General features: G+C 28.7%; 7 protein-coding genes across 12 annotated transcripts; 1 reads left to right on the top strand and 6 right to left on the bottom strand.

Moving 5' to 3' along the window:
* Positions 1–228: 228 nt before the first annotated feature.
* On the bottom strand, positions 229–2103 carry LOC118074902 (lipase 3-like). Its single transcript, XM_035096446.1, has 7 exons — positions 1776–2103; positions 1506–1698; positions 1309–1423; positions 994–1237; positions 767–916; positions 614–698; positions 229–536 (listed from the first exon to the last, which is right to left on the bottom strand). The coding sequence occupies exons 1-7, from the start codon at positions 1911–1913 to the stop codon at positions 235–237; spliced, it is 1227 nt and encodes a 408-aa protein (XP_034952337.1). The 5' UTR covers positions 1914–2103; the 3' UTR covers positions 229–234.
* A 326-nt stretch (positions 2104–2429) lies between these two features.
* LOC118074903 (lipase member J-like) lies at positions 2430–4873 on the bottom strand. The gene is made up of 7 exons (XM_035096447.1): positions 4566–4873; positions 4288–4480; positions 4108–4222; positions 3751–3994; positions 3505–3660; positions 3345–3429; positions 2430–3279 (listed from the first exon to the last, which is right to left on the bottom strand). Exons 1-7 carry the CDS (start codon positions 4701–4703, stop codon positions 2990–2992), a joined length of 1221 nt encoding a protein of 406 aa, XP_034952338.1. The 5' UTR covers positions 4704–4873; the 3' UTR covers positions 2430–2989.
* Positions 4874–5072: 199 nt separating this feature from the next.
* Positions 5073–8430, bottom strand: LOC118074901 (lipase 3-like). The gene is made up of 8 exons (XM_035096445.1): positions 7517–8430; positions 6749–6947; positions 6322–6436; positions 5925–6174; positions 5700–5858; positions 5543–5627; positions 5321–5463; positions 5073–5241 (listed from the first exon to the last, which is right to left on the bottom strand). Exons 1-8 carry the CDS (start codon positions 7676–7678, stop codon positions 5092–5094), a joined length of 1263 nt encoding a protein of 420 aa, XP_034952336.1. The 5' UTR covers positions 7679–8430; the 3' UTR covers positions 5073–5091.
* A 1162-nt stretch (positions 8431–9592) lies between these two features.
* Pak3 (p21 (RAC1) activated kinase 3) lies at positions 9593–12134 on the top strand. Its single transcript, XM_035096079.1, has one exon. It carries the CDS (start codon positions 10142–10144, stop codon positions 11645–11647), a length of 1506 nt encoding a protein of 501 aa, XP_034951970.1. The 5' UTR covers positions 9593–10141; the 3' UTR covers positions 11648–12134.
* Positions 12135–12477: 343 nt separating this feature from the next.
* Positions 12478–15999, bottom strand: LOC118074667 (dihydrolipoyllysine-residue acetyltransferase component of pyruvate dehydrogenase complex, mitochondrial-like). Of its 2 annotated transcripts, none has more exons than XM_035096078.1 (12): positions 15713–15999; positions 15212–15393; positions 14951–15138; positions 14710–14884; positions 14449–14645; positions 14231–14382; positions 14005–14162; positions 13754–13930; positions 13486–13670; positions 13216–13316; positions 12971–13146; positions 12478–12911 (listed from the first exon to the last, which is right to left on the bottom strand). In XM_035096078.1, exons 1-11 carry the CDS (start codon positions 15837–15839, stop codon positions 12974–12976), a joined length of 1815 nt encoding a protein of 604 aa, XP_034951969.1. In that variant the 5' UTR covers positions 15840–15999; the 3' UTR covers positions 12478–12911; positions 12971–12973. The 2 variants fall into 2 exon arrangements, with proteins under 2 accessions (XP_034951969.1, XP_034951968.1); XM_035096077.1 differs by having other exon boundaries at positions 12478–12892; positions 15713–15997.
* Positions 16000–16132: 133 nt separating this feature from the next.
* Bcat (Branched chain amino acid transaminase) lies at positions 16133–19677 on the bottom strand. 3 transcript variants are annotated; one of them, XM_035096081.1, is made up of 7 exons: positions 18947–19083; positions 18780–18890; positions 18490–18699; positions 18153–18383; positions 17322–17631; positions 17050–17204; positions 16133–16741 (listed from the first exon to the last, which is right to left on the bottom strand). In XM_035096081.1, the coding sequence occupies exons 1-7, from the start codon at positions 18980–18982 to the stop codon at positions 16550–16552; spliced, it is 1245 nt and encodes a 414-aa protein (XP_034951972.1). In that variant the 5' UTR covers positions 18983–19083; the 3' UTR covers positions 16133–16549. The 3 variants fall into 3 exon arrangements, with proteins under 3 accessions (XP_034951972.1, XP_034951973.1, XP_034951974.1); XM_035096082.1 differs by lacking the exon at positions 18947–19083 and adding an exon at positions 19320–19677 and having other exon boundaries at positions 16134–16741; XM_035096083.1 differs by lacking the exon at positions 18947–19083 and adding an exon at positions 19088–19106 and having other exon boundaries at positions 16137–16741.
* Positions 19678–20712: 1035 nt separating this feature from the next.
* On the bottom strand, positions 20713–26971 carry LOC118074663 (uncharacterized). Of its 3 annotated transcripts, none has more exons than XM_035096070.1 (6): positions 26911–26971; positions 25284–25574; positions 24950–25191; positions 23807–24022; positions 23547–23731; positions 20713–23470 (listed from the first exon to the last, which is right to left on the bottom strand). In XM_035096070.1, the coding sequence occupies exons 2-6, from the start codon at positions 25508–25510 to the stop codon at positions 23063–23065; spliced, it is 1278 nt and encodes a 425-aa protein (XP_034951961.1). In that variant the 5' UTR covers positions 25511–25574; positions 26911–26971; the 3' UTR covers positions 20713–23062. The 3 variants fall into 3 exon arrangements, with proteins under 3 accessions (XP_034951961.1, XP_034951959.1, XP_034951960.1); XM_035096068.1 differs by lacking the exon at positions 26911–26971 and adding an exon at positions 25822–26191; XM_035096069.1 differs by lacking the exon at positions 26911–26971 and adding an exon at positions 25686–25821.
* Between the last annotated feature and the right edge of the window lie 393 nt (positions 26972–27364).

Below are 27364 nucleotides of genomic sequence, written 5' to 3'. Positions count from 1 at the left end.
GTTTTTTTGTAATCTACAATTATTGATTAAATAATTACGAGTTTTTAGTAATACAAATATGCAGCTATCGTTAAAGTTCATGACTATAATTTCTGTTTTAACTAAAAAAGACTATTTTCTGTAAAGATAATTTTAATAACATACAAATAATTTTGAAAACATTACATTAAAATATTCAGAATTCTAATCTTAAATAACTTTTTTCAGTATCATACAATAATGACATGTATTGCATTATCTTTTAATTAATTCATCATTAATGATTTGCAATAATTTATTATGAAATAAGTGATGAACTTTTTCGTGTAAAAAAAAATCGTTGTGTGAGAAGTTATTGTCTGATATAGGTACAATTACTGCATTAGTTGAAACATGCCTTGCTAGTTCTTCAACATCTGTTCGAGTGCACAATAAATCCCTTTTTGCATAAAATATGACCAGTTTTGTAACGATATTATTAAGTTTATACGCAGGAGCATCAGGTTGGCCATGATGTCGAACATTGAGACCTTTATAATCATATTTTCGAAATTCTCCTATAAATTATGTATATTTATTTTATTCGAATAATAGATCATAAAAATGAATGATTATTGCAATTTTAAATTATTACCTGGTTGCTTTAACGTTTGAAAAAAGTGCATTATAAATTTCCTAGAAGTTTCATTCGGATCATTATAAACAGTTTGAGTTTTTTCCTGAAATAAACAATTTATTTATTTAATTTATAATGAAATTTAAGATTTGCTAATCAATAAGTTATTACCAAGGGCATTCCTGGGAAACCGTAATTAAGTGGTATATCGAAAAACTCTTTACAATATTCCTGAAGATTGTAATTTTGACATAAATTACTAAAAAATACTGAAGGTAGATGAATTTGTTTGACTGACGATCCTGTGGGATGATGTATGTTCTAATAATAAAAATTATTGAAAACATGTAAAATTTTATATAAGTATAGTGCTCAAAAAAAAAATTAACGATAATTACATTTGCATATTTTAGTTGGTTGGAAAGTATGCTTCTGAAGATTGGTTTTTTTGTGAAAATGACAGGTGAACCAACAGTGATAGCTAAGTTTACTATTTTATTATACTCAGGTTTTTCGGATAATAGGATCAGAAGAGCCGTTCCACCTGTCGAATGACCAATTACTGTCAAAGTGTGTTGCCGAGTAACTCCTCGAATATAATCTATTGTTCCAGCGAGATCTAATGTACCAGTCTCGTGCCATCTAAATAACGAGAAATCTCCAATGATGAAATGTTTTAGAAATTAAAAAGTAATTTTCAAAATACAACTCACGTGAAATTCCAAAAACTAGGATCATCAGGAGTTAGCAATACATTTGATTGACTGTAATAATTTCCTCGACAGTTTCCAATCCATACATCATATCCTTCATCAGCTAAACGATATGCTACAAAAAGATAATTCATTTTTTTATTATAATAAAAATTATGACGGAACAATCAAGAGAAAATTGATTATATAATAGCTACCTAGTGATCTATCAAATAAACCCCAAACATCAGAAGATGCCATCAATCCATGTTGCAATAACACAACTGGTTTCCCTTTAGCAGCTGGACTTTTAGGACTTGAATCAATTCTAAATATTTCCAATAAATAATAATCTTTGGTAACTACTATGTGCTCTTCTGCTTCATATCCATATTGATGAGCTAAATTTACCTATTTTAAAAAAACACTCTAGAATAAATAAATTATTTCAGTAAGATATTTATCAATATTTTACATTTAATACTCACAAAATTTCCGTATGATCGATTACTAATTCTGTCTGGATATTGATAGCGAATAACTATTTGCTTTGACCTTACAACTGTTATTACAATTAAATACGTTAACAAAAATATTTGAATACATTTTGTTATGTATAAAGTCATTTTATTAAAAATAAATAAATGTGCTATGAATGCAACGAAATTGTTCAATGTTATAAAGACCTAATGCCTCAGTCATTGACACGACTGAAAATTTTTAGGGTTTAATTCTCCTTTAATATATCTCAAATTAATAAAATTGTTTTTTTACATGTTGTCGATATTATCTCCAAATGTTTAAATTTAATTATAGTTTTGTATTTTCTTATTTATTTTGTTATTCTAGATAATAAAATGATTAATATATATTCAATTCAAGTGAAAAGTAAGAACACCTGATATGAATTTCAACAGTCATAACTATTAATACTCTTCGTTATTGAATATTTACATACTGTATATGTTCTTATTCTATTGATACGAAATCAATTGAATATATTTACATTCAAAAATTATCATTAAAAAAATTCTTTTTTATAATCGAATGTTTTTTAACTCGCGTCATTATAACATACTTGTGCTGAATTATTTTTTTGGTAAAAATGTTTTAATATAAAAAAATTGATAACGATGTTATTATAATGGAAAATAATAATTTTTGTATGTAGAAACTAATAAGAGTAGTTTCTTATAAAGTTCTTCTTCTTAAAAATTAATTATTTATACAAAAATAGCGTATTTGTAGAACAGTAGTTACATCGTAGTTAAAGACATAGATTTTCTTAAAAAATTCATCAATATAATCTATTTATAGAGAAGATGCTTTAATACGAATCTGTTTGGCAAACTATAACAAGTATTCTGTAAATCTTCAAGGACTCATAAATATTCACATACTTCTCATCTCAAATATAAAAAGAAATTTATGTAATAAAACTGTTAACAGAATAAAGGTCATGACAATATTTTTTTCTGTTAATAATGATTATCAACTACCGTTTTTACACTTTTCTATTTTTTAGTAGAGTGACTTCGATATAGTTAATGATAGCTAGGAAACGGCATTGACTGATTTATGAAATTTTAAATAATGAATGGTCAGAAGTATTTATAATGGAATTGAATATATCGATGACATGAAATCTTCTGTGGTTTACACAAAATGTTCAATCATTGGATTAACTAATAAAATTTCAGTTTCAATTATTAGCAATTATTTCAGAAATTTTATCATAGAGTAAAGCTTTAACATCAATGCCTATTATGAAATCTAAATGCGTAAATGAAGAAGATGCGACTCTTTTAATCATAGGATTGTTAGACATAAAACTGGCTAATAATTCAGCATCAACTCCATCGAAAATTAAATCTCTATCAGAATAAAATATATACGTTTTTGTTACGATGTTATTCCAGTTATATTCAGGTGAATCAACTTGACCGTAGTGCTCTGGATTTTTAGATCCATAATCATATAGAGCGAATCTTCCTGAAAGAAATTTTTATTGAAAAGAATTCACAAATTATTGGGTAAATCAGAGTATGAATTATTACTTCTCTTTGATAACTGACAAAAGTGTGCGATCGTTTTAGTTGAAATTCCTGCTGGATAGTAATTGAAGAATGTGAATAGATCAGACTGTAACACAATACTTAATTAAATTTTTTTTGTTCTTCATTACTGAAAAAAATATTTAATGATTAAATTATTTACCTTATTGATTGCATTATATTCAGCACGTATAAATAAACTTAGAGCATCAATGCATAGTTGTAAGATATTATTCTTCTTGCAGAAATTATTAAGAAAGTCTAGAGGAAGTGAGCTCAGTGGCAATAATTCGGAATATCCTTCTGGGTCTACTATGTCCTGAAATATCATTCATGAAAACAATTAAACATTACCATTTTAAATTGTAATTCCATATTTTTTTAAAATATCCTGATTTAGTATACATACCTTTAAAGTGCATACTACTTTTTGAAAAAGAATTCTAAGCAGATACGTTTTTTTCCAAAAAAACCCTGGTGCTAACGCTATTAACAAATTAATTTTTTTATTATATTTAGGTCGATCAGATAATAATACTAAACTGGCAGTTCCTCCCATCGAATGGCCAACCAATGTAAGATTAGATTTATTGGTTTTTTCGAGAATATAATCAATTGTAGCTGCATAATCTAATGCACCAATTTCATGCCAACTGTTAATTAAATTGTGATTTTACGCAAAATTATCATTAATTTCAAAGTATAATTATTTGAAATAATCCTAAATTATCATTCAGCTAATAAATTAATTTTTAATATCACTTACGTATAATTCCAAAATAATGATTCTTTTGGAGACAATGTCTGGTGTGAACGACCATAAACATTTCCTCTATAATTCCCAACCCAAACATCATATCCAGCATCAGCTAACACATAAGCTGTCAATAAGAAGCAATCATAAATAAAAGTGTAATAAATTTGCATACAAGATCTAAGTGATTACCCATAGATCTTTTCATCAATGCCCATGTATCAGATGATGCTACAAAACCATTTTGAATAAGTACCACTTTCTTATCACTTTGTTGAGAGAATGTTGGACTTGGAGGAATTCTAAATATTTCTAGAATATAGCCATCTTCCGTAATCACTTTATGCTGTTCCGCAGTATAATTAAATTTTTGAGCCAATCCAATCTAATAATTAAATAATTTAAATTAGTATCAGTATCTTTTTGTCAATTCTAACACGAAGTGTAATAAATATTATTTTGTAACTCACAAAGTCAATAAAATATTTTCTTCCTTTTGCTTCTTCAGGCTTCCTCACTCTAATTAATTTTTCATTATCATATAAGTATGTAGGATAAACAAAATTTACCACACAACCTAAAACTATAATAATCACCTGCCAATTCATTTTTTTTTTTTAAATTTAGTAAGTTCACAATTCTAATACTACGTTTCACAAGATCACTGAAGTTGATTCTGCTGCAGTCCGTTGGTAGACTGAAGGTTTAGATCGATAGATATTTATTTATATATATATAAATTAATTATCCTTGTAATATCTATCTTATGGATGCAATGAGTACGCCGTAGCTTATTATTGATAAATAAAAATATAATTATCGTGAAATATGCTAAGAATGAATAAATTGTGTTACATTATTGGTAATATTAATAAAACATCAGGCAGCGTAATTAATTTTTTATGATTTATATAGAGCTAAAAATTGATTGATTTATAACAAGTACTTTCAATAAAGAACTATTTTATTTACTAAGTTTGAATGTTTTTTAAATTATTAATACTGAGACAAGAGGTCTATTATTGTATCATATACTAAGTATTTGGCATCTTTAGCCCAAATAAAATCTAAATGATTAAAACTTTTAAATGGAACTTTTCTCTTGAATACAAGATTTTGCAATTTTTTTACCAATTCTTGAACGTTCTAAAAATAATTAAATATATTATTATTTTTATTTTTATCAATAAAATCTTTTTCAAAATATTTTAAGCAAAGAACTTACCTCTTCGATTACTAGAGGATCATTTTCTGAATATAAAATTGCTATTTTAGCAGTTATCTTCTTGACATCATATATTGGAGGTTTTTTTTTGCCGTAAATTTTGAAGTTTAATGGATAACCATAATCATATTGTGTGAACGATTCTATAATTGACATCAATCATTTATTAACAAAATTATTTATTAATAACTCAAGTTCCAATCTGAGTTGAATGAAGCTTACTAAATTTCATATTCTGTCCATAATGTTCAACAGTTTGAACCGATGCACCAGCAGGAACATAAGATAATATGTGAGGTAAAAGTGTCTGTAAAATAAATGAATGAAAATTTTGCTTGAAACTTATTCCTATGTTATTGTAACAAGTTTTTATACATACAGAATTAAGTTGTTTTGGACTTGCGCCTGAGAAATGGAAAATTAGTGCAATACATGCTTGTTGAGTAATCATATTATCACTGCAAAGACCTTTTCCTATTCTAGCGCTATTAGTTGTTAGAGCAAATAGGTCATAAATTTGATTATTTTCGAAAAATCTCTGAAATATTTTTGAATTTTTTGAATGATTTTTATACAACTATAGTTTAATATTTAAAATATGTACCTTAATTTCAGAATAATTTTCGATAAGAGCATAATAAGGATTATCTTTAGGAAGAGATTTCCAAAATGCAACTGGAGCTAAATTTATGGCCAACCTTATTTTATCATTATAATCCAATTTAGTCGAGAGTAGAACATAACTCATGGTCGTCCCCATTGAATGACCAATATAGTAAAGCATTTTTTCATTAGTCACATTTAGTGCATAGTCAATCATTGCAGGTAAATCATATAGTGCGATCTCATGATAGCTGTAAAAAATAATATAAATAAATAATTACAAGACACGATACCTTCGTCAAGCTATCTTTAAACATGCAATAGTTGAAGGGAGATCTTGATGCATTGATTGAATAGGTCAAGAACTCAATTCTTTTGTTGACTATTTTTTATCATACCTGAAACTCCAAAATTGCGAACTTGTTGGTGAGAGCTCTTCATGAGATCGACAGTAAGTATTGCCCCTGACATTGCTAAGCCAGATATCGTATCCTTCATCAGCTAAGATAAATGCTAGTAAATAAAGAAAAAATGTTAAGTCAAGGCTCATGTTCTCATTAAAAGTTGTGGCTTGTTGGGCACAGTACTACTGATAGATTTTTTTCCGTTCAAAGTCATACCACTTGATTACCTTGAACTCATGAAAGTTGTGAATTTTATTTGGATAAAACTTCACAATCAAAAGTGTCAAAAAGCATTTATTATTTAAAGTAGGAAATAAAATCATAACTTATAAACTTATCATGACATTTCATCATAATTTGTAAATATTCAAAATGTATGCAAATATTTTTTTGAAACTAAAATGAAAAAATGAAATATTACCAAGGTCTTTGTTAGGTCCTAAAAGAACCCAATAATCAGATGAGCCCAATAATCCATGTTGACAAAAAACGATTGGCTTCCCACTCCTCGGTGGTGATTTCGGACTACCGGGTATCCTGTGAAAGGTCAGTTTGTATCCGTCTTCAGTTGTCAAATGATGTTCTTCAGCAGGATATCCATGCTTTTCAACTAGTCCTATCTAAAAAATTGAATAAATAATTCTCAGCTATGAGGTAAAATCTAGTATAGTTGTTTGACTATATTGTCATGATTGTATTATACGATCGTAAATTAAATTATTTATTATCAATAAAAGGATAAAAGAGCAGAGAATCATCGTTTTATTATTAAACGTCCTAATTGGATAAAAATTAATCTATTATATTATAATAAGGTCATATGATAAAAATAAATACTCAAAATTAATTTACCGTATTGACAAGAAAATTATAGTATAATTAATTAAGATATTTGGAAGCATTGTTTTTACGGTACAAAAAACTCTTTAAACTTATAAAATATCTATCAGATTAGTCATCGATTCCTTGAACTGTATTTTTCTACTTAAATTAATCGTTGCTTAGATAACCAATTTAATGTATTGCTTTACCATTATCAATTGATTACTTCCTATTATTACAATTCGAGCATTGTCATAGCAGAATAAATAGAATAATAAAAAATATAATACGTGATCAAGCTTTATCGGATTAATTTGAAATGATAATTATTTACATAAAATTATTTATGAATAAAACTAATACTCACAAAATCCAATACTGTATCATCATCAGTTGTTCTAGTTCGATCATAATGGCTTGATCGATGAAGAACTGGATTTCGTGGGAATAATAATTCACGTAAAAAGCCTAGGCACAGAACATTTACCGGAAAAATACATACTAAAATAAACAATGAAATATGTTTCATTCTTTAAAATAATTAGCACTTAATTATTCGGGAAAATTATGATAATGATGGGTAATAAAAATTGCAGAGAGATTAATTTTCCAGCCTGCAACAGTGAATCGTTGATAAAGACTGCGATTTGCTTTAAGCTTTTTTCGAACAGATTCGTGCCGATCTTTTAGAAACACCTTCATGGATCTTCCCCACTTTCATGGATCTTTTTTATTCATCTGCAGATCGATCCCTCTATGACCTCACATGAGATCATAAAGTCCTTCATATATTCCTTCGATGCAGTCTGGCAAAATAATGCACTTAAAAATTTTTTGACGGCACAATCACTTTTACTGAACTTTATTACTCAATTGATTTTTATGTGGATATTAAACTAAGTTAACCACAATGGTTAATGTTTTTATTGTAACATAGCACGATAAGAACTTTGAAGTTATAGCTAATAAGTGCAGTATGTTATTAACGAAAATTATAAAGTAAACAAGAAAACAGTAAATGATAATTATCGCTGTTTTAAAGGCAAACTACGTTGTTAGGCTTCCAAGGTATTGGAACTCCTCAGTAATTTGGTTGGAGATGATTTCAAAAATACTCCAAAGGATCTCTAGACGAGAGCAAATTCACAAGTAAAAGAGTTGATCGCAGGAGTCTGTTTATATAAGAACTCGGTTCTTGACAATACTAATAATATTCACTGGCAGTGTGCTTAATGCTCTTCTTTACCTTGATATCACCGGAATTCCTCTTTGTACTTGTTGTTTTTTACCATTTACAATTCAGTACCACCAAGCATGATCAAACCAAAGAGATACATTAATAAATTACTCATGAATCTTCATTACCGTTAAACAAAATGTTAGTTTTGTTTTCATCTTCGTGACTATTTTACTGATGTCTCTTTCATCCGACAATTCGTACATCTTATTAGCAACCCTTTGATTAGATTTTTATAAATATTTTTCCTTATGGTAATAAAATAAATTTAAATCTCAATCATAAAGTTGCATTCAGGAAAAATTCTTCTTTTAACTGTTGTCGGCATGTTTATGATAGTAAAAAACTCGATAATTTACAACATTATTGATAATTCTGACTTCAGAATAAGTGGTCATTATTTTCTCTATGTTAGCCTATCGTGATAAAAATGTCATAAATTACAAAAATGTAGAGAATATTTTTTGCAATATTTTTGACTGTACTTACCAGATAAAACATTTAATTTAACTTCTTTCAAAAAATAATTAGCACAAACTTGTTCTGTGGTTATAATAAAAATGCCATAAAATAAAAGTCTAATAGAAGAATTATTCTTCAATTTTTAAATCATGCCGACTCTTCTAGCTAAAAAATTTATCACTTTAGAATCAGAATATAAATGGTGAACATAACATCGTCAAAAATGAAGAAATAAAAATCGTCCTCTTAAAATTGAGCTTTGATTAAATCTTCAGCAAGAAAGTTGTCCAGATTATCAACGAAAATAAATTTAGCATAAAATTGTAATTATGTAAAATGCTGATAATTATATTAATAAACGAAAACATAAAACTATTTCTTTATCATCATTGTTGTCTTTTGTGTAATTGAAATTTTTTGTTTGTTTATATCAAACGTTTTTTCAAGGTAACATAATTTGATTGGATGATTGTATAAAATACATGTATTCGAAAAATCAATGTTTTCGATAAAAATGCACAAAGAACTATCAATTGACTATTTATGTATTCAATAGAGCGTTTCAAATTACAAAATTACACATAGAATAAAAACATTCTTTTTTCATAAATTTATTATACCAACAATAACCGCCAATTCAAGTTGGTAATAAAAATGTACCAATATGATTCCCAATATGTCCGCAAGAGAGCAGCACCTCCGAATAGAATTGTTGATAATTTTTTTGTGTGTGGTAGTGCAATTTATTGTGAAGAACAGCAGGGGATCATCTTGTGCTCATTTCCATACGTGTATTACGAGCTGAGATAAGGAAGAGTGCGCAACAAGTATTGTAAGTGAATGTGTATATGTATACAATAACGACAATTCTATGTCGTATTTATTCGAGTGTCAATTGGATATACATAGCAAAGTTGTAAATAACACCTTGATGGATAAATCATTTGGAAGAATCATCATAGAATAAAGCAGTAGAAAACGTGAACACGTTGACGGCTTTTAAATAACACATGGGCGTGAAAAGAAATCAAGTTCGCCAAATACATAAATCATTTTTGTGGTTAAGTTCGCAAGGGCGTTGTTTAGTTATATTCTAAGTACAAAGAATGGGTGTGATCATCAGTGGAACGTGTCTTTTGTAGTCATTTATATAGGAAGGGTGTTTTATCTTTCTTACTCCAAGGCTTCGAACGCAAGATATTGTTGCTAACGCGCTGTCTCTGTCATTATTCACCGGAAGGAAATAATTCTCCCAAAACGGAGCGCCATAAAATAACAAAAATTCATGCTAAAATGAGTCTTAGCATAACCAAGTTCTTCTCTAAGAAGAAAACTCCTCCAATAGACAACGTTGTTGGGGAGATTGGACCTCCAACCAATGTTTCACATAAATTTCACGTCATTAAAAATGCCGAAACTGGACAACTAGAAGGATTACCTGATCCTTGGATACGTTTACTCAACACTCAAATATCTAAATCAGAGCAAGATTCTCATCCAGACGCAGCCCTTCAAGCAATCAAATTCTACAATTATTCAATTAAGAGGAAACCTCAAGAAGAAGTATTTAAGCCTCTTGTTACAGAAGATTTAATCAAAGAGGAGTCACAAGAAATTGATAAGATCTTAGCGAAGAAATATCAGTCCGGTGACTCAGACTGCTCCAACTCTGCTAGTTCAACTGATAGTCAAGTTCAAAGATTACCTGAGTTACCTCCACAATTGAAGAAACCACCAAAACCAGCACCTAGAAAGCGTATAGAACGAGTAGAGAAGACTCTCACAGAAATTTTAGAAGATCTCAACTCATACCAAATAGATGACAATAATTTTGGAGAAGACAAGGAAATTAATGAAGAAGAGAGTCCTGTTTTACGTAGGAAAACTTCATGTTCTGTAGGACGCATGAATGATGAAGAAGTCTATGAAGAGTTGAGAAAGATTTGCCAACCTGGTGATCCGAATAGACGCTTTGAACTAACAAGAGAAGTTGGAGCTGGTGCTTCTGGAAAAGTATTTATTGCTACTGATTTAATTGAAAACCAAAGGGTAGCAATAAAAGATATTGATTTAGCTAAGCAGCAAAAGAAAGGATTAATCCTTACAGAGATAAAAGTATTGAAGGAGTTTCATCATCCAAACCTTGTCAATTTTCTGGATGCTTATTTACTTGATGAACATCTCTGGGTTGTAATGGAACTCTTAGAAGGTGGTGCTCTTACCGATGTGGTGACTGAAACTGTGATGAAAGAAGCTCAGATTGCAGCAGTATGCCGAGAAGTATTGAAAGCAATTAGCTTTTTGCATTCTAAAGGAATTATTCATCGAGATATTAAGTCTGACAATGTTCTTTTGGGAATGAATGGTACTGTGAAAGTAACTGACTTTGGATTTTGTGCTAATATTGAAGGAGATGAAAAACGACAAACGATGGTAGGGACTCCCTATTGGATGGCTCCTGAAGTTGTCACAAGAAAACAGTATGGAAAAAAAGTTGACATCTGGTCTTTAGGCATTATGGCAATCGAAATGATTGAAGGTGAACCACCTTACTTAAAAGAATCACATCTTCGAGCGTTGTATTTAATTGCTGCTATTGGACGACCATCGATTCCTCGATGGGATACGCTTAGTCCTACATTACAAAATTTTTTGGAAAGATGTCTCACAGTTGAAGTTGATGAACGAGCTGATGCTGATGAATTACTTGCACATCCTTTTTTAGAAAATTGTGCTAAACTATCAACACTTACACCACTTATTCGAACCGCTCAGCGACTTCTTCAAAAAACATTTTGATCAATTGATTATTCCTGTAAGGCAATTATTATAATGACTATCCGGATGACAAGTGGAATTTGTAAACCAATTTTGTTTAATTGTCAATTAATTGTCATGTGATTATTAAAAAAAAAAAATCGTACTTATACGAGAATTCATCGAAGTGCCAATTGCGATAAAATATAAAAATGGGAAATTTTTTTTCTATTTATATAAATCTTTTCAAAATCAATCCAGTCTATTTTAATAATATAAACCGATAATAGTAGTTAAGATTTTTATAAAAAATTGTTGCAATTTTGACATATATTTTTCGATAGATAAAATATATCAATTAAACCAAAAAATTTTGCATTAAGCAAAAGTATTAAGTGAGAGGACCAAGCGTTTTTAATAAAGTTAAGCAAAATATACATCACTAGTTTTATAAACATTTATACAATCAATTTGTATGTTTTAACTTGTGCCTAAGAGCATTTTATATTGCTCAATCAAATACACATTTAATAATTAATGTAGTAAATTGTATATATATATTATATTTATAAATTTGTATTGAATTAAATAATCAATTTTTCACCATCAACGTTTTTTTATCATAAATTAATCAATACAATCGTTCTATATTTCTATTTGCTTATCATTCATATTGCATGAACTCATTTAATTTTATCAAGGAAATTTCACTTTTAATATCTTATCAATATTCTAAAATCCTGCGTGATTAAAAGGAAAAAAGTATAACATCTGTTAAAGTAATATAATACGTTTGCTGGGCTATAATATTTAAGGTCACATCTAATTGAACAGCAAATGTCGTTGGTCAAATTAAAAATCACTCAAGGTAGTTGTGGTCAATAAATATTTTATTTACAAGACGCAGCCGTGGTTTACATTCTAATTAGCCCTGACTACTACGTCAGTATGATGATTCAATAGTTTGAGGAAGTATTAATTATCCCCAAATAACTTATTTTTGGTTTATTTAATAGCAACAATTGTATTTATTTATTTATAAATTTGCAAGTAGCGTAATTAATTGTACTAATCAATTAATTTACGCATTTAATAATTTATTACAATTAATTATCCAGTCTACTCATTTTTTTATTAGAGAATTCAACTCCAGCACCTCAGCAACTTCATCCAATAACATCAAAAGCATTCCTAGCTTTTTATAGTTTTTCTTATTAAATTATATTTGTACAGTTTCTTTGTGAGCTTGGCAGTATGAGACATGTCTTGACGTCATTTCAGAGATTACTGGAAGCGGTAAACGATTCTAGAATCATAATTGAGAAAGCCCGTTCAATACCATTACAATCATTCTATTCAACTCACTGATCATTCACGTTTATGTCGCATTGCCTGCTGGCCTTTATTGATCACCAGAAATGATGGATCTTCCAGCATTGATCTCAAGATTGATAAGAAATTTGCTGCTTGGTCTTCATCAATAGCTCTACTATCGTAAGATAAGGTAGCCGTCATCATCGATTTCTTCCTGAGAGTAGTATCTGATAAAGATATACGTAATTGATTAATTGGAAGAGTTAATCGAGTTAATCAACTATAAAATTATTTACCTAAAACATCACGACCAGTTCCAACAGCGAGAATAGCCGTTTGAGGAGGGTTTATGATAGCAGAAAATTCTTTTATTCCAAACATTCCAAGATTCGAAATTCTGAAATATATTAAATTGATTAAATAAAAAATACTCATAGAGAAAAAATATGTTGACCCCTCGAGGTTTTACAATGTTTCATTGACCCTTGAGGAAGATCAGTGAACTAATAAATCATCTAATAAAAGTTAATATTAATATACAATTATTCAATTAATTTATCACTCACGTAAAGGTTCCACCCTGAAATTCATTTGGTTTAAGAGTACCCTCACGTGCTTTACCAGCTAGTGTTTTCACGTCATTTGATATTTCTGTTATACTTTTTGCTGTCGTATTAAAAACAATTGGAGTAATAAGACCTGAAGGAGTTGAAACTGCGACAGATACATCAATATTTTGCATTCGTACAATCTAAAAGTATATAACATCAGTGAATAATAGTATATTTAATTTAAATTATGTCATGTTAAACATAAAAAGTAGTTATTATTTACTTGGCCATTTTGGTATAGAGTATTGACGTCAGGGCACTGAAGAAGTGCATGAGCTACTGCTTTGGTAACGAAGTCATTCACAGACACTTTAACGTTTTCCGCTTTGAGATTACCACGTAATTCGTTAAGTTTGTCAATATTTATGTCAACAGTCGCGTAAGAATGAGGTATTACGCTCTGCAATGATACGTCAGAAAAATAAATAATTTATTCTTAGATTCTTCAGATTGTTATGATAATTTTTAACATACTTTTGATTCTCCTAGACGTTTGGCTATAACCGCTCGAATATTTGATACTTCAAGATCTTTATATGTTGAAGGACCAGATTTTGGTGGTGCTCTAGCTTGTGTTGTAGCCTTTGAAGCTGGGGATGGAGCACCAACAGCTGTTTTCGAAGGTTCATCAGCTATAGAATAATATTTAGATTAGAGAGCAGCCGTTTGGAAAGTTAGAATTGCAATGATTTTAGTATACCTGATTTTGGAGGTACTCGCTGAATATTATTAGTTTGAATATAATTTAAAACATCACTTTTTAATAATCGGTTTGGACGTCCAGTTCCTTTAATAGAGCCGGAGCTAAGCCCATATTCTTCTAAAAGTCGTTTTACAGCTAAACCATACACTCTAAAAAAATTTATATTGAACAATTTGTTATATGACTAAATGATTATTCAAATTTCGAATATTTACTGTCCACTTGGTGGAGGTTGACCTCCTCTAGGAGCAGCTGATGAAGACTTGGCTGCTGGTGCAGGCGCTGCAGCACTTGATGAAGCTTTGGCTGCAGGTTTGGTTGCTGTTGGAATGACTGCAGATTTCCAATCCATTCCTTTTTCTACGGTCACAGCTATTAACTGACCAACTTCTACTTGAGCTCCTTCCTCAACCTGAAATGTTTATGCATATAAGTATGTAGCTGGTTTTTTTTATCAAGTATTTTTATTTACTCACGAGAAGTTTAGCTAGAATAGCCTCTTCATCCATTTCAAATGTCATCACAGCTTTATCAGTTTGGATTTCTGCAACTGCATCTCCTGGATTAATTTCATCTCCTTCTTTTTTCAGCCATTTCACAATTGTTCCTGATGTCATAGTAGGTGAAAGAGCTGGCATTGCTACATTTACCCTAAAAAATGAATAATCAATTATATACCCAACGAATTTAGATAAGACTTTCTTTATTATTACTTACTGGCCAGGAGGAGGCTCAGCAGCTTCAGCACTAACACCAGCACTTTCAGCTGGTGCTGCAGATGATGATGCTGGAGATGTTGATGCGCCAGCTCCATCAGGCATTTCGACTGATTTCCAGTCTTCATCAGGTTCTACAGAAAGAGCAATGAGTGTTCCAACTTTGATATCTTTAGTTCCTTCAGGCACCTTGACATTTAAATTTTAAAGTCTATTTTGTAGATGAAGAAGAAAATTTTAAATTGTGAATAAAGTAACTTACAATAATTTTAGCCAGAATACTCTCCTCTTCTATTTCAAAAGTCATAACAGCTTTATCAGTTTGAATATCTGCCAATGCATCACCTGGTTGTATAGGATCTCCTTCTTTTTTTATCCATTTTACTATGGTGCCAGTTTCCATCGTTGGTGATAAAGAAGGCATAAGAATTTCTTTTCCTTTGACTATAAAATAAGTAAACAACTATAGGAGATATTTTATATACGAGATATCTTCAATAACGTTGTAACATTTTGACGGATTCAATAGTAAATTCGATTGCATAACCAAATCAAAATTCTAATGGTCTAATTAAAAGTTAGTATAGGAAGGTTTTATTCTATAAATCAAAAATTTAATCATAAAAGAAGTTTATTATTTTATTTTTTACCAATTTAATTAAATATTTAAGTTAAAAATAGACTTTTAACGCTAAATAAAATGTCTAACCTCAAAATAATTGTCAATCAACAAAAATAAACGATTTTTTAATTGAATTCATACCATTTAAAAGCCAACTTGTATGGAAACATGATCTTTGATATTTAACTGGTAAAACTATTCGTGACACTAAATTATAAGAGTTTTTGAGAGTAGAGAGATTAACTCTACACCTCATCATCTGCGCCATGTTTGCGCGTTCAATTTACTATACAGATCAAACCAATCATCGACCTCCTTGGTGTCCTCTAATTCGAGGACGTTGATCAGCCCACTAATGAATTTTTTAATTCCTCCAGGATTTAAAAACCGAGATAAATAATGCAAAAAATTCGTAAAATAATTAATAATTATAGTAAACAGTAAATAGTGAAGTGATATTTGGAAATTGATTGTCGAAATTCACATTTACTGTTGCAATATCAAAAAATAAATTTTTTTGCAAAATCTCGTCAATTTATTTATCTAAAATACACATAGCAAGTAAAAAAAAAAAATTCAGAGGTAATAGTAAAAACTTGAGTATTTGGAAATATTCAGTCAAGTTCAATGCAAAAAAATAGAGAATGACAACAACAAATATTTGTAAAATTTAAGAAAATGTATAAACATTTTGTTAAACGATAAGTAGCCTTATTTACAATTTTGATTAAGTATATCATCTATTATAATCAATAATATTTACAATTTTTTCTACTTGTAAAACTCATCATTCTCTTCACTTAAAAAAATAACAATAACAAAAACAATAGTAACAAATAACGGTGAAAATATATATCTATACATCTTCATTTTACTTATGCTAAATTCATAAATATATGGCTAATCCAGAATATGCCGGATCAACAACTTAATAAAAAAACAATATTATCTAAATGTTGACAGCGACTCTTTCCAATGTTAATCGATCTCCAACGCCCAAGGATGATTAGGTATGTATCCATATTGGATATCCATAAAAGTTTTTAAAAGCGTTTCATATATTGGATTTGATTGTTCCAACGTTGGTATATGAAGAGGTCGATCCATGAAGTCGATATGTGAGATAGGACCAATTACACATGCTGTTCCAGCTCCAAACATTTCCAGCAACTGCACAAAAAATTAAATACTCATGATGTAGTGAATTTTTTTTATGTATTCTCTTTTCTTCTCGCAAATTCGATAAAACAAATAAGCTTGTATATATTGTGTGAATAACATGGATGTTATGAAGTCAATAATGTTATCAGACGTGTCAAGATTTTTGCATAAATGTCAGCGACAGTGATCCATTGTTCAGGGGCGTGGACGAAGATTTATTAATTAAATAATACTAAGCTTTTCATCTTCATTATTCTCGTTTACTCTATTTCTAATCACGAAAATAATCATTATAATAATGATGTTGCATTGCTCACCCTCTTTTCTGATATTAAACGACACACTTCTTCCATAGTGATGATTCTTTCAGTTACTTTGAACTGGTTCCACTCCCGAGCGAGTTCTAGAATTGACATTCTAGTAATTCCAGGAAGAATGAGTCCATTTAACGGTGGAGTAATTAATTCTTTTTCTGTAATTAAAAATTTATATTTATATTTTTAATAATTTAATTAATTACCAAATATTTTTAAATTTTATTATGAACTATTCTCGCAAAAGAATCAAATTATTTAATATTTTCAATTACCTCCATCTTCATTCATGATAACCATAAAGATATTCATGGTACCAGCTTCTGTAACTTGCATATCTTGACCGTATAGCCATAGAACTTGTTGAAGACCTTTTTCTGAAGCCTTTTCTTGAACGTGAATCGTTGGCCCATAATTACTACCAACTTTACGATCTCCGCAACCTCCAGGCCATGCTCTGGTATAATTCGGATCTGCTAGCAACGATATACCCTCTTGCGTAGATGCATTGTGGAAGTAGGATCCAACCGGACACAGGATCGTGTAGAAGAGTGCTGATTGGGATGATGCAACTCCTAATGTAGGCTGTAATAATATTAAATATATATTAAAAGTTCAATCTATGCATCCTTTATAAACTTTTTATTCATCAATTTATTTATTATTTTTTTTTTTTTAATCACTTGGCCCGTAACTATCTCATGTGACCTCAGGTCTTCCGCGAGAACCGGCATAATCAAGTGACATTACAAGTCTCATTGCGTCAGTTAATATGATGAAAATTTTTAAGACATTGGCAGATATTTTTGAATGATAGCGATAATATTATGAAAATTAAAATAATCATTTTCATTCTGAAAAACTGAGTTATTTAACATTATATAAATCCATTAAAATCAGTGTGAAAATAAATTTACAATAATATTCTTTGTCTTCTAGATATCTTCTTGTATTTTAATTTATATGCATCATCTGATATTATCACTATCCTTTAATGTTTTTTACTTATGGCAAATAGTTTATATTACTTGAGATATATCTTTATTAACCTTTGCTCGTTTCTCTTATTGTTCTTCGATTGCAAAATCCTTATTAATAATACTTACATCTACACCGATGATTGTAGGTCTTATGTAGAGACTGGCAGTTTCACAATGTGGTACCCACTCTTGATCTATACCAACTAGCCTCCTCAAACATTTAATGAATTCTGTTCCATTAAACATTGGTAGACCCAACCTATGGGATGATCGGTTCAACCTTTCCATATTTAATTCAGGACGGAACAACCGAATTTTTCCATCCTTACCACGGTAGGCTTTCATGCCTTCGAATACCTAAACACACAATGTTTAAGTTTCAAGCTCGGTTCTTTATTGTCTAAACTCGAATTTAAAATGATTAAATAATAAGTGGATAAATAAATTCCAATGAATTGCTTACTTGAACGGCATAATGAAGAGCTTTTGTAGCAGGATGGAGAACAAGACTCTCCAAAGGAGTAATTTCTGGCAATTGCCATCCTCCTAAATCTTCATGATAGAAAACTTTAAACATGTGATCAGTGAAATGTTTACCAAACACAAGATCCCTGACATCAGGCTTGGGTTGAAGTAAATGCGGAGGGGCCAATCTAACCGATAAATCTGCATACTTTCAAAAAAATAATGAGTTCATTAAAGAGGTCAGATACTTTAATTAACATAAATAATATATTCCTCATAAATAAATACCTTAAAAGAATTTTCTGGCTCTGGCTGGATACGTTCTTGATCTTGAACTTTTAAAGAAGAACTGAATCTCACATTTTTTAGTTGATTCAACAAACCTCCTCGTGATAGAATCTGCATATAATTAAATTATTTCAAGTTTTATATATAATTTTGATGTATGTACGAACCTTTTGATTTGAATTAATCATAATTTTAACTAACATAAACTATAATTGCAGATTCATTATGTAACTAATAAAGAGTACGTATTTATAACGATTCTAACATTATTCTATTTTAAACTTTATAATAAATATATTTGTGTTCACCAATATAATATTCAATTAAACATTTTCCTAGACGTTCATTGGCTTTCAGGATATGAAAAAAAATTTTTTCATACAAATCACACAAAAATAAGTTGACATTTCGCAACACGTGAGCCAAAAATTTAGGTTATAAAAATATACCAAGGTTGGGTTGGGTTTGAGCCCGCGTATTTTGCCGCTAATTTAAATTCATTTTCATAATTAAATGTGAGAAAAATGTAATTGTGCATACCTTGCGTTTTAACTGAACCATTGTTATGAAAAGATGAAGAGTAAAAAATCCTTGATTAAATAATAATAATAATAATAAGATTCAATATTATTAATTCAGTAACTTGTAACAATCCTTTGCTCATTATATAACAAAAAGTTTGTTGAAATAAATGCAAATTAATCTTGCAATGTTGAATAAAAGTTCAATAATTCAACACAGGTAAAAATTTATTTTAATAATAGAAAATAAAATAAGTAAGAAATATAATAAGAAAGGACACAATAAAAGTAGTCACAGCGTTATAAATTGTAAGCAGAAGAGTATTGAAAAGCAAATTCGTATGTCAATTTCTTGTCACTTGCGGTTGAATAATGAATTTAAATCAAGTGTTCTCTGATACTTTACTTTATTAATTGAAGGGGGATGGAAGATAAACAGAGATTGGGAGAAGAGGGTGCGGTGAGGAAAAAGAAAAAGATAGTGAAGGACCTGGGTGATTCCCTCTCTCTTACATTTGTTTTTATCGTCATTTTGACGTATGAGAGATAAGTTGTATAAATAATATATATTGTATAAATAACAGATAGGAAAATGAAGACGAAGGGAAAGAGTAGAAATATGTGAGGCTAGTGGGGATGAAATAGTTGATTTACATAAAAGAAAAAATATACATATATACATGATAATATGGTGTGTTGATTTTGATAACTATACAATCATCTAAAGATGTTGTTCTGTTCTTTTTTTTTTTTTATATTCTTTTGCCCTGAATAATTATATTTATGCAAGCAACACCGAGAACAATCCCATCAACTTGATGCATTTTCGTTGTTATTATTCTACTTGTCTCAATAATTAAATATTTTTCTTTTCTTTCACAGTGTAATTTTTTTTTTTATGATAACTAATCAGAAATTTGACAATAATAAATGAAAATTATAATAATAAATAACATTGAATCATTTCATCATGAAAAACATATATCTTGATTAAAACGTTTATTATTGATATTGAAGTTTCTTATTTTATGTTTTTTAATGTTACTGCAATATTTTTTTATCAATTATTTTTATCCTTTAATAATCGTTTTAATTAATTTAGATAGTGTTTACATTTATTACATTGGCACGTGGATGTAGCAAGATATGAATGTGAATTTATACAAATATTTAAGAAAAAAAAACGAGTTGAACTATCTAAATACGAAATCATTTACTCGAGATAATTTTTTTTTTTGTTAAATTTAAGGTCATCGAGGTTGTCAGTATGATGATACCAAAATTCTGGAAATTTTGATGATAAATATTGTTACTTTATACAAAATTTAAAAATAGAAAATTTCTAAGGTAGTGCAATATTTATTGAACTTATGGTTTATGACATAAATATTTACAAATTATAAGTGCAATTAAACATGTACAATAATTCTGCAAGTACAGTTTGTAATAATAATATTAAATGCATATTGGTATTTATGTACCTTTATCATATTTGTTTGAATATTTTTGGACATTTCTTGTCTTATCGAAAAGTAAAAATTTTTTACATTTGTTATTTTTTTTTACAATTACAATATTTTTGAGATCGCTAATACATAATTGTACAATCCATTTATTATTTTTGGCACGAAAACCAATTTTTATTTATTTTATACTTTTGTTATAAATTTTTTGTTCTCTAATTGTTTATATTATTTTCTTCAATCATTCTGCTTAACAATAAGGTAAAGTACATGTGAGATTCATTAACAATTAACAATCATAACTTATGATCAATATTGATAGAAGGCAATGTTTAAAAAATAAGCATAAAGTTGAATGAGGAAAAATAACTTTAAGGAAGACCTTTCGTTATATCAACTTGAAAAGTGTCTTAGGTCAAAAGAAATAGGAAATCAGAGAATTAAAACTAATTTTTCTTAACGTTCACAGCAATTGATTAATCAAGGAAATTCTAAAAAGCTGCTTTTTCATTAATTTTAAAATATATCTAGTAGAAGACTGCTATTTACTGTTATTAAACTTCATATCAATAGCATTAGTTTAAGAACTAAATTAAGCTAATCGATTGAAATAAAATATATTATACTTTAGCTTCATTTTTCATCAAAAAGATACTTCTCAGATAATTCTGTAAAATATTTTAAATATTAATAATTATTTCTTTCAATTACTAAAGTGTCTGTAAGATTGTCAAATTTTCCTTATGATTTTTCGAACTCTCAATATAGACTATCACATCGTAAACATTTATTTTAGTTCCATTTACGCTTATTTCTCAAGTGTATTTAAACAAAAAGTAAGTTATAATTAAATTTTCTTCTCCATTTAAACTAACAATTTACTTATAAGTATTCAATAATAATTCTATTTTAAATTATTTTAAATCAGTGAATATTAATTATTTAAAATATTTTTAACAATTTATAGTGCATTTTAACATTTACAATAAATCTAAAATTTTTAGTAATAATAAATGCATACTTATATTATTTAAATATCATCCCATGACTTATTCGTTGGTTTCTCGAAAATATGAAAATTGATTGATGCGAAATTGACAATTTTATGTGAATATGAAATTCGATAATTTGGCACACACAACCGATTAATGTGTAATGAATAATTTTTATCAATTTTTTTTTCGATCCATGTCAATGATAAATATTATAATTAAAATAAAAAATTATTAATGGTTAACTACTGTTCTATTGCATTAAAATAAGTATTTAATCTATGTTAATCTATTCAAGCCATTGTTATTTAATGTCTATATGAGTCTCTTAGATCATTTCTAAAAATTATGAGTATCTACTTAAATTTAAACAATAACTTAACCATTAATGATTTTTGAAATATAAAAATTCAATAATTAGATAAATAATTTGCATCACAGCAATTAAAATGATGTTAGTACGATTCTACAAACGTCTTTAAAACTATAATTATAATTAATTTATGAGTTTTCTAACTCATTTATCGACAATGTTAATTTTTAATTAGCTGTTCGAAAAAATCAACCTAAACTGATTAGATTAAATTTTGATTATGATTGTAGTTGTTATGATGGAAAATTTAATCTTAATGAGTTGGTTTTTTTATGTATGTATAGCAAAAACATTCATAAATACAGTCTTATAAATAACGCGATGTCTAAAACAGTCGCGTGCCAACTGAGCTGCTTTCAGTTGTCTTAATTATTCTGATATTAAATGTTAATAATTTCTTCTTAATCACTTTATAAAATATGAGCGATAACTAATTGATTAGATTTAAAAATCACTAAATGTTTCTTCACCATTCGTATTTATGAGCAAGACAATCGATGGCAGAATTTTTTTTATAAGTTTATGATTATCAAGAGTACGTATAACGACAATTTTGTCAACTACAAATATTTTGCGGTGTTCTGCTTATTACAGTAAAGTTAAAAATGTTGTCGTTTTATTAAATCGCATCATCAACACGACATTGCGTCGTAAAAAATGTTTATCTTAATGAATGATTTCTTAATGTATCTATTTTTTCATTTAAAAGATTAAAATGTGCTTATATGATCTCGTGTATCACAACAGTGTCATGGATGATAAGAAAAGATCTATGCTTTTAAATCAACTATCTCAATTTCGAGAAAGTTTTAAAAAGTTTATTGCTTATTAGCTGCCAATGAAGAAATCTTCATATCATCCAAAATAAGATAAACTTTCTTTAAGATTAAAAAAATCGTGTTGATTTTAAGAGTAACTTTGCAATTATTTTAGTTTAATCCCTAGGACTATCGAGTACATTACTAGTTTCTTCGTTGATCGGTGTTAAATTTTTATGCTTTATAATTGATTTCTTGTCTAAATCACCATTGATATTCATTTGCAAACTACGTTCCAAGTTTTGACAACTTTGATCCATTCTATGCTGAGTTTCAATATTAATTCTGTCACCATTGATGAAATGTTTCTCAAAACCACTGCAAGTTTCATCATCTATTCCTGGCCAAAGACGAGCAACCGTTGGTGAGATATCAGGCGAACTGTCTGTGTATGAAAAATCACCGAGGCTTCCATACAGAGGGGACTCTGTTGGATATGGAATACTCGGGTAAGGAACAGGTGTATGACCATCTGGATTCCGAGCAAAGAACATTCTTCTGTATTGATTATAACAAGCCCCATCCTGAAGACGAGAAAAATTGTTAACGAGACGAATATTTCTTGGATTGATTTTTTATAATAATAAATTGATTTCATACCATGCTATAATGGGAAGTTAAAGCAACTTCTGAAGGACGTGATTTAACTCTAGAAGGTTGGAAGACGCAAAGTAATGTCCAAGTTGGGAGAAAATACTTAACAACCATGACTAAGAAAATGATAGAGCTGTAGTAGATTTGCACGTGATTATAAATTCCACTACATCCAGTTACTTCTCTACCCACTGTGATAAATTCAAAGTTTCATGATAATCAAATTCATTTTGTTAAGATGCATATCATTCATGTCAGATACTCACTAAAAGACATGACTGCATCAAAAACAACTGAAACTACAGCTGACACTTCGTAGACAGCTGTAACAAGCCATAAATCTCTTGTTTGTGAATTCATCGTTGGCAACATCAAAGTTGAAATGGCCGAGTGTTTGTTATTGTGAGTTAAATAAAGAGCAACTATTGCAAAAACTTGGACAGCAATAAAATCAGCACTTGAAAGCATTAGCCAATAAGGACCTGGAAAAAATTAAATTGATAACTATTTCCATAATTTTATATTAATTTAAAATAATTGAGAATTTCTTCTAATTATATCAACGACAATATTATCGGATGATCTGTCATAAATATTTATGAGATATTAAAATTATATCTTTGGAAATTAATATTTTTATCGAAATTGCGTATGATTCGTACGATTGAAAATATTGCATCATTTAATGTACATAAATTCTTTGAAGATATAAAAAAGTTACGCGTAAACTTACAAACTGATTCGCTGTTTTAGCTTTAATCTAGATTACGCAAATTTTTATGTCAGTAAATAAAAGAATCAGATAACTATAATACTGACGTATTTTTTACGCATTATTGTACAAATGGAGTTATTTATGAATGAAAAGATTTAATTATAATTAATGGTGCAAAGATAATGAAATTATTCCACTTGGATAATAAAATTGTCTAAGCAGCATAAATAGAAAAAAATAAATTTTTAAATTCAACGTGATGTTTTAACCTTCAATAATCATTCTATTTTTATAAACTAGTGATACTGTGATTCTTTGAACAACTTTAGATTACATTAATGTCATGTAGAACCAGGTACTTTAAATCGAAGTAGCTGGAAATATATTTTTCGAAAAGTCGTAGTTTGTTATCGTTAAATGAAAGCCTTGTTTTATAACACGAGATATATAAGTAGATTTCGATGTTATCCAAGTAGCTAAGCCAATAAATTGGTAGACGAAACAAACACGAAAAAGAGATAGAAAAAAATCGATTAACCTTATCTTTCAAACTCGAAAAATAAAAGTAACCAGTATTTCAACATAGCAAAATGTCATCTTCAATTTTACTACTCTAATTAGTTACTGCTATTTATAGAAAAAAATGTACTTGAACATCAATTTGTAAAATAAAATAATCAATATTTGAACTTACGTAAACATTCTGTCCATGTCCCACTAATATCTACCATGCCCATGAGAACGACAGTAGTACAATATAGCATGTAGAGACAAAGAACAGGATTAACAACATGTTGAACAATGTCATCTCGGTGTCGAGATCTAGCTGCTGCCGCCCAGTGAAGGTGGCATATTAAAATGAATTGAAGTAGTTTGAGGAAGCTATTGGTAAAATCCAGCTGAGGATACTTCATACCAAATATGGAACTTGTGGCACTATAAAATGGAAAAAGAATTATTCAAATATCGATGTATTCTTATGAATGCCATTATGATAGAAAACCTTGATAAAAATAATTATTCTTTACCAAGCAAAACATTGGATCACTGATACGTAAAGAATCACATAATGATGGATCTGAGCGTGCCGGTATGCATGATACTTCACTATTTTCATCATAATAAAAAAACATGTGATTGCACTAACAAGAACTAGCATGCTAATTCGTCCACAGGCAATGGAGTCGTAAAGATCCAGACATCCTTTGTTTAACGCATCAAGCGTTTCATTTCCATACTTTTGACTTCGAGCCATATTCGAGAATTTAAAATTCAATTCAATTTTCCAGAAGTAGAATTAGCATTTAGGCATTGGATATCTGAAAATAAAATTCTTTGTCATAAGTTTTGCAATAAAATAAGCTAATTTTGATGGTATTTTCACTTAAATATTCTAAATATTTATTATAAACATAAAATCACAAGCATACTGCGAATGTCTGCCTTTACTACTTGATTGGCATACAAAGCATACCCCGGATGTCTGATTACGAAAGTATAATCACTTGTTCCATTTCAATAATCTGTCAAAGGTCCAGAGATATATACTTGTACTTGTAAGCTCACCTGTCGTACGTGTTAATTTAATTACTTTATAGCATTGTATTAACACTTATTAAATTGTACATCATATTTTTGAAATTTAATTTGCATAAAAACGTTTGTGAATATTCATTAAAATAGTTGTACATGATGTTTTATTTGTTTATTTACAATAAAATTTAAACACTGACACTTGTGTATTGAGTTCACACATAAAATGCACACACCGGTAAGTTAATTTAACACAGTTCCATAGAAAATGATGAAATAGATCAAAAAAGTTTTCAAAAAATATTCAATTCATGACTTATAATTTAATTTTATTAAAAGAATAACTTTTTTTACAATTTTACATTCTGCAAGAACTCTCCGAAATGCAAAATGTCACAGCCGCCTGGTGAAATAAAAATGTACTAACAGTCTATGACGTCAGAATAGGCGGGTTTTTTAATTTCAAAACAAATGCAACATCTGAACAAATATTTTTTTTTCAAATTTCTGTAGAATTATTGATGTAAATTGTTGTTTTATTATTCTTAATTTATACAAATAAAATATTATCAAGATTATTCCAAGAATTAATTTAATTTGCAAAATGATTGTTTAATGTTGAAAAAATAAATATAATAAATTTCAACTTTATAATTACTCTTATTTTTTGAAGTAATGCAATTATTTTTAGGGATACGAATACTATTTTTACAATATACATTATTTTTTTAAATATAAAGATTAATTTTTTTTAATCAAAAATTTTTCTAGCAGTTTAAAATTATTTTTAATATTATCGTCGACCTCATCAATAATTGTATCTGTTCTAATTTTTGTTTTTCGATGAAAAATATCTTATCGTTTTCAAGTAATAAGCTTTCATTTTTCCACAATCATTAATGCCATTGAAGCTTTTAACGACAGTAATATTTTTAAGTCTGAGTAATTCTTTACTTGTATAGTTTCAATAATTTTTCATACTCAAAGATAACGTTGAAATAACTTGAATAATACTTTTTATCTAACAAATAACATTTATCGTGCTTCAAAACAATACGAAATAATCATTATATTTCGATAGTTCTAATTATTATTATTATTTTGTAAATATTAATTATTTACCTGTGTCCGAATGCTTAAAGAGTTGAAACTGTCAGGTAATATTATTTAATTTATTTTAAAGAAAAGTTACATAAATTATTATTTAAAATTATATATTCATAAATTATTCACAAGCATTACAAGCCACTGTAAGTAATCTCTGTACTCTTAACAGCGAAACTAAAGCATTACTGAAATTTCAAGACGCCACTAAATTCCCCCAATCTCATCATTTATGCAACAATTACCAATGATAATGATCGTACACCTGTTATGGTTCTCAGAAATCGATTTGAAATGTCACAGAAACAATTTAAATTTTAATAAATTGTTCTATTTCTAATTTGATTAACGTTAATGACTCCAATCCATTTTTAATATTACATTTACGTCACCTTGATCAAGTAGAGAATTCTGTATCTCTATTTATGGTAACCATTTCCGTTATTGCTTTTGTAGAGTTAAATATAGATAT

The sequence above is a fragment of the Chelonus insularis genome, unplaced genomic scaffold (assembly GCF_013357705.1).
Source record: "Chelonus insularis isolate UGA/USDA-ARS -01 unplaced genomic scaffold, ASM1335770v1 contig_139_pilon, whole genome shotgun sequence".
Lineage (NCBI taxonomy): Eukaryota > Metazoa > Arthropoda > Insecta > Hymenoptera > Braconidae > Chelonus > Chelonus insularis.
Note: the sequence above shows the minus strand (reverse complement) of the source record. Positions and strands in the feature narration are given on the sequence as shown.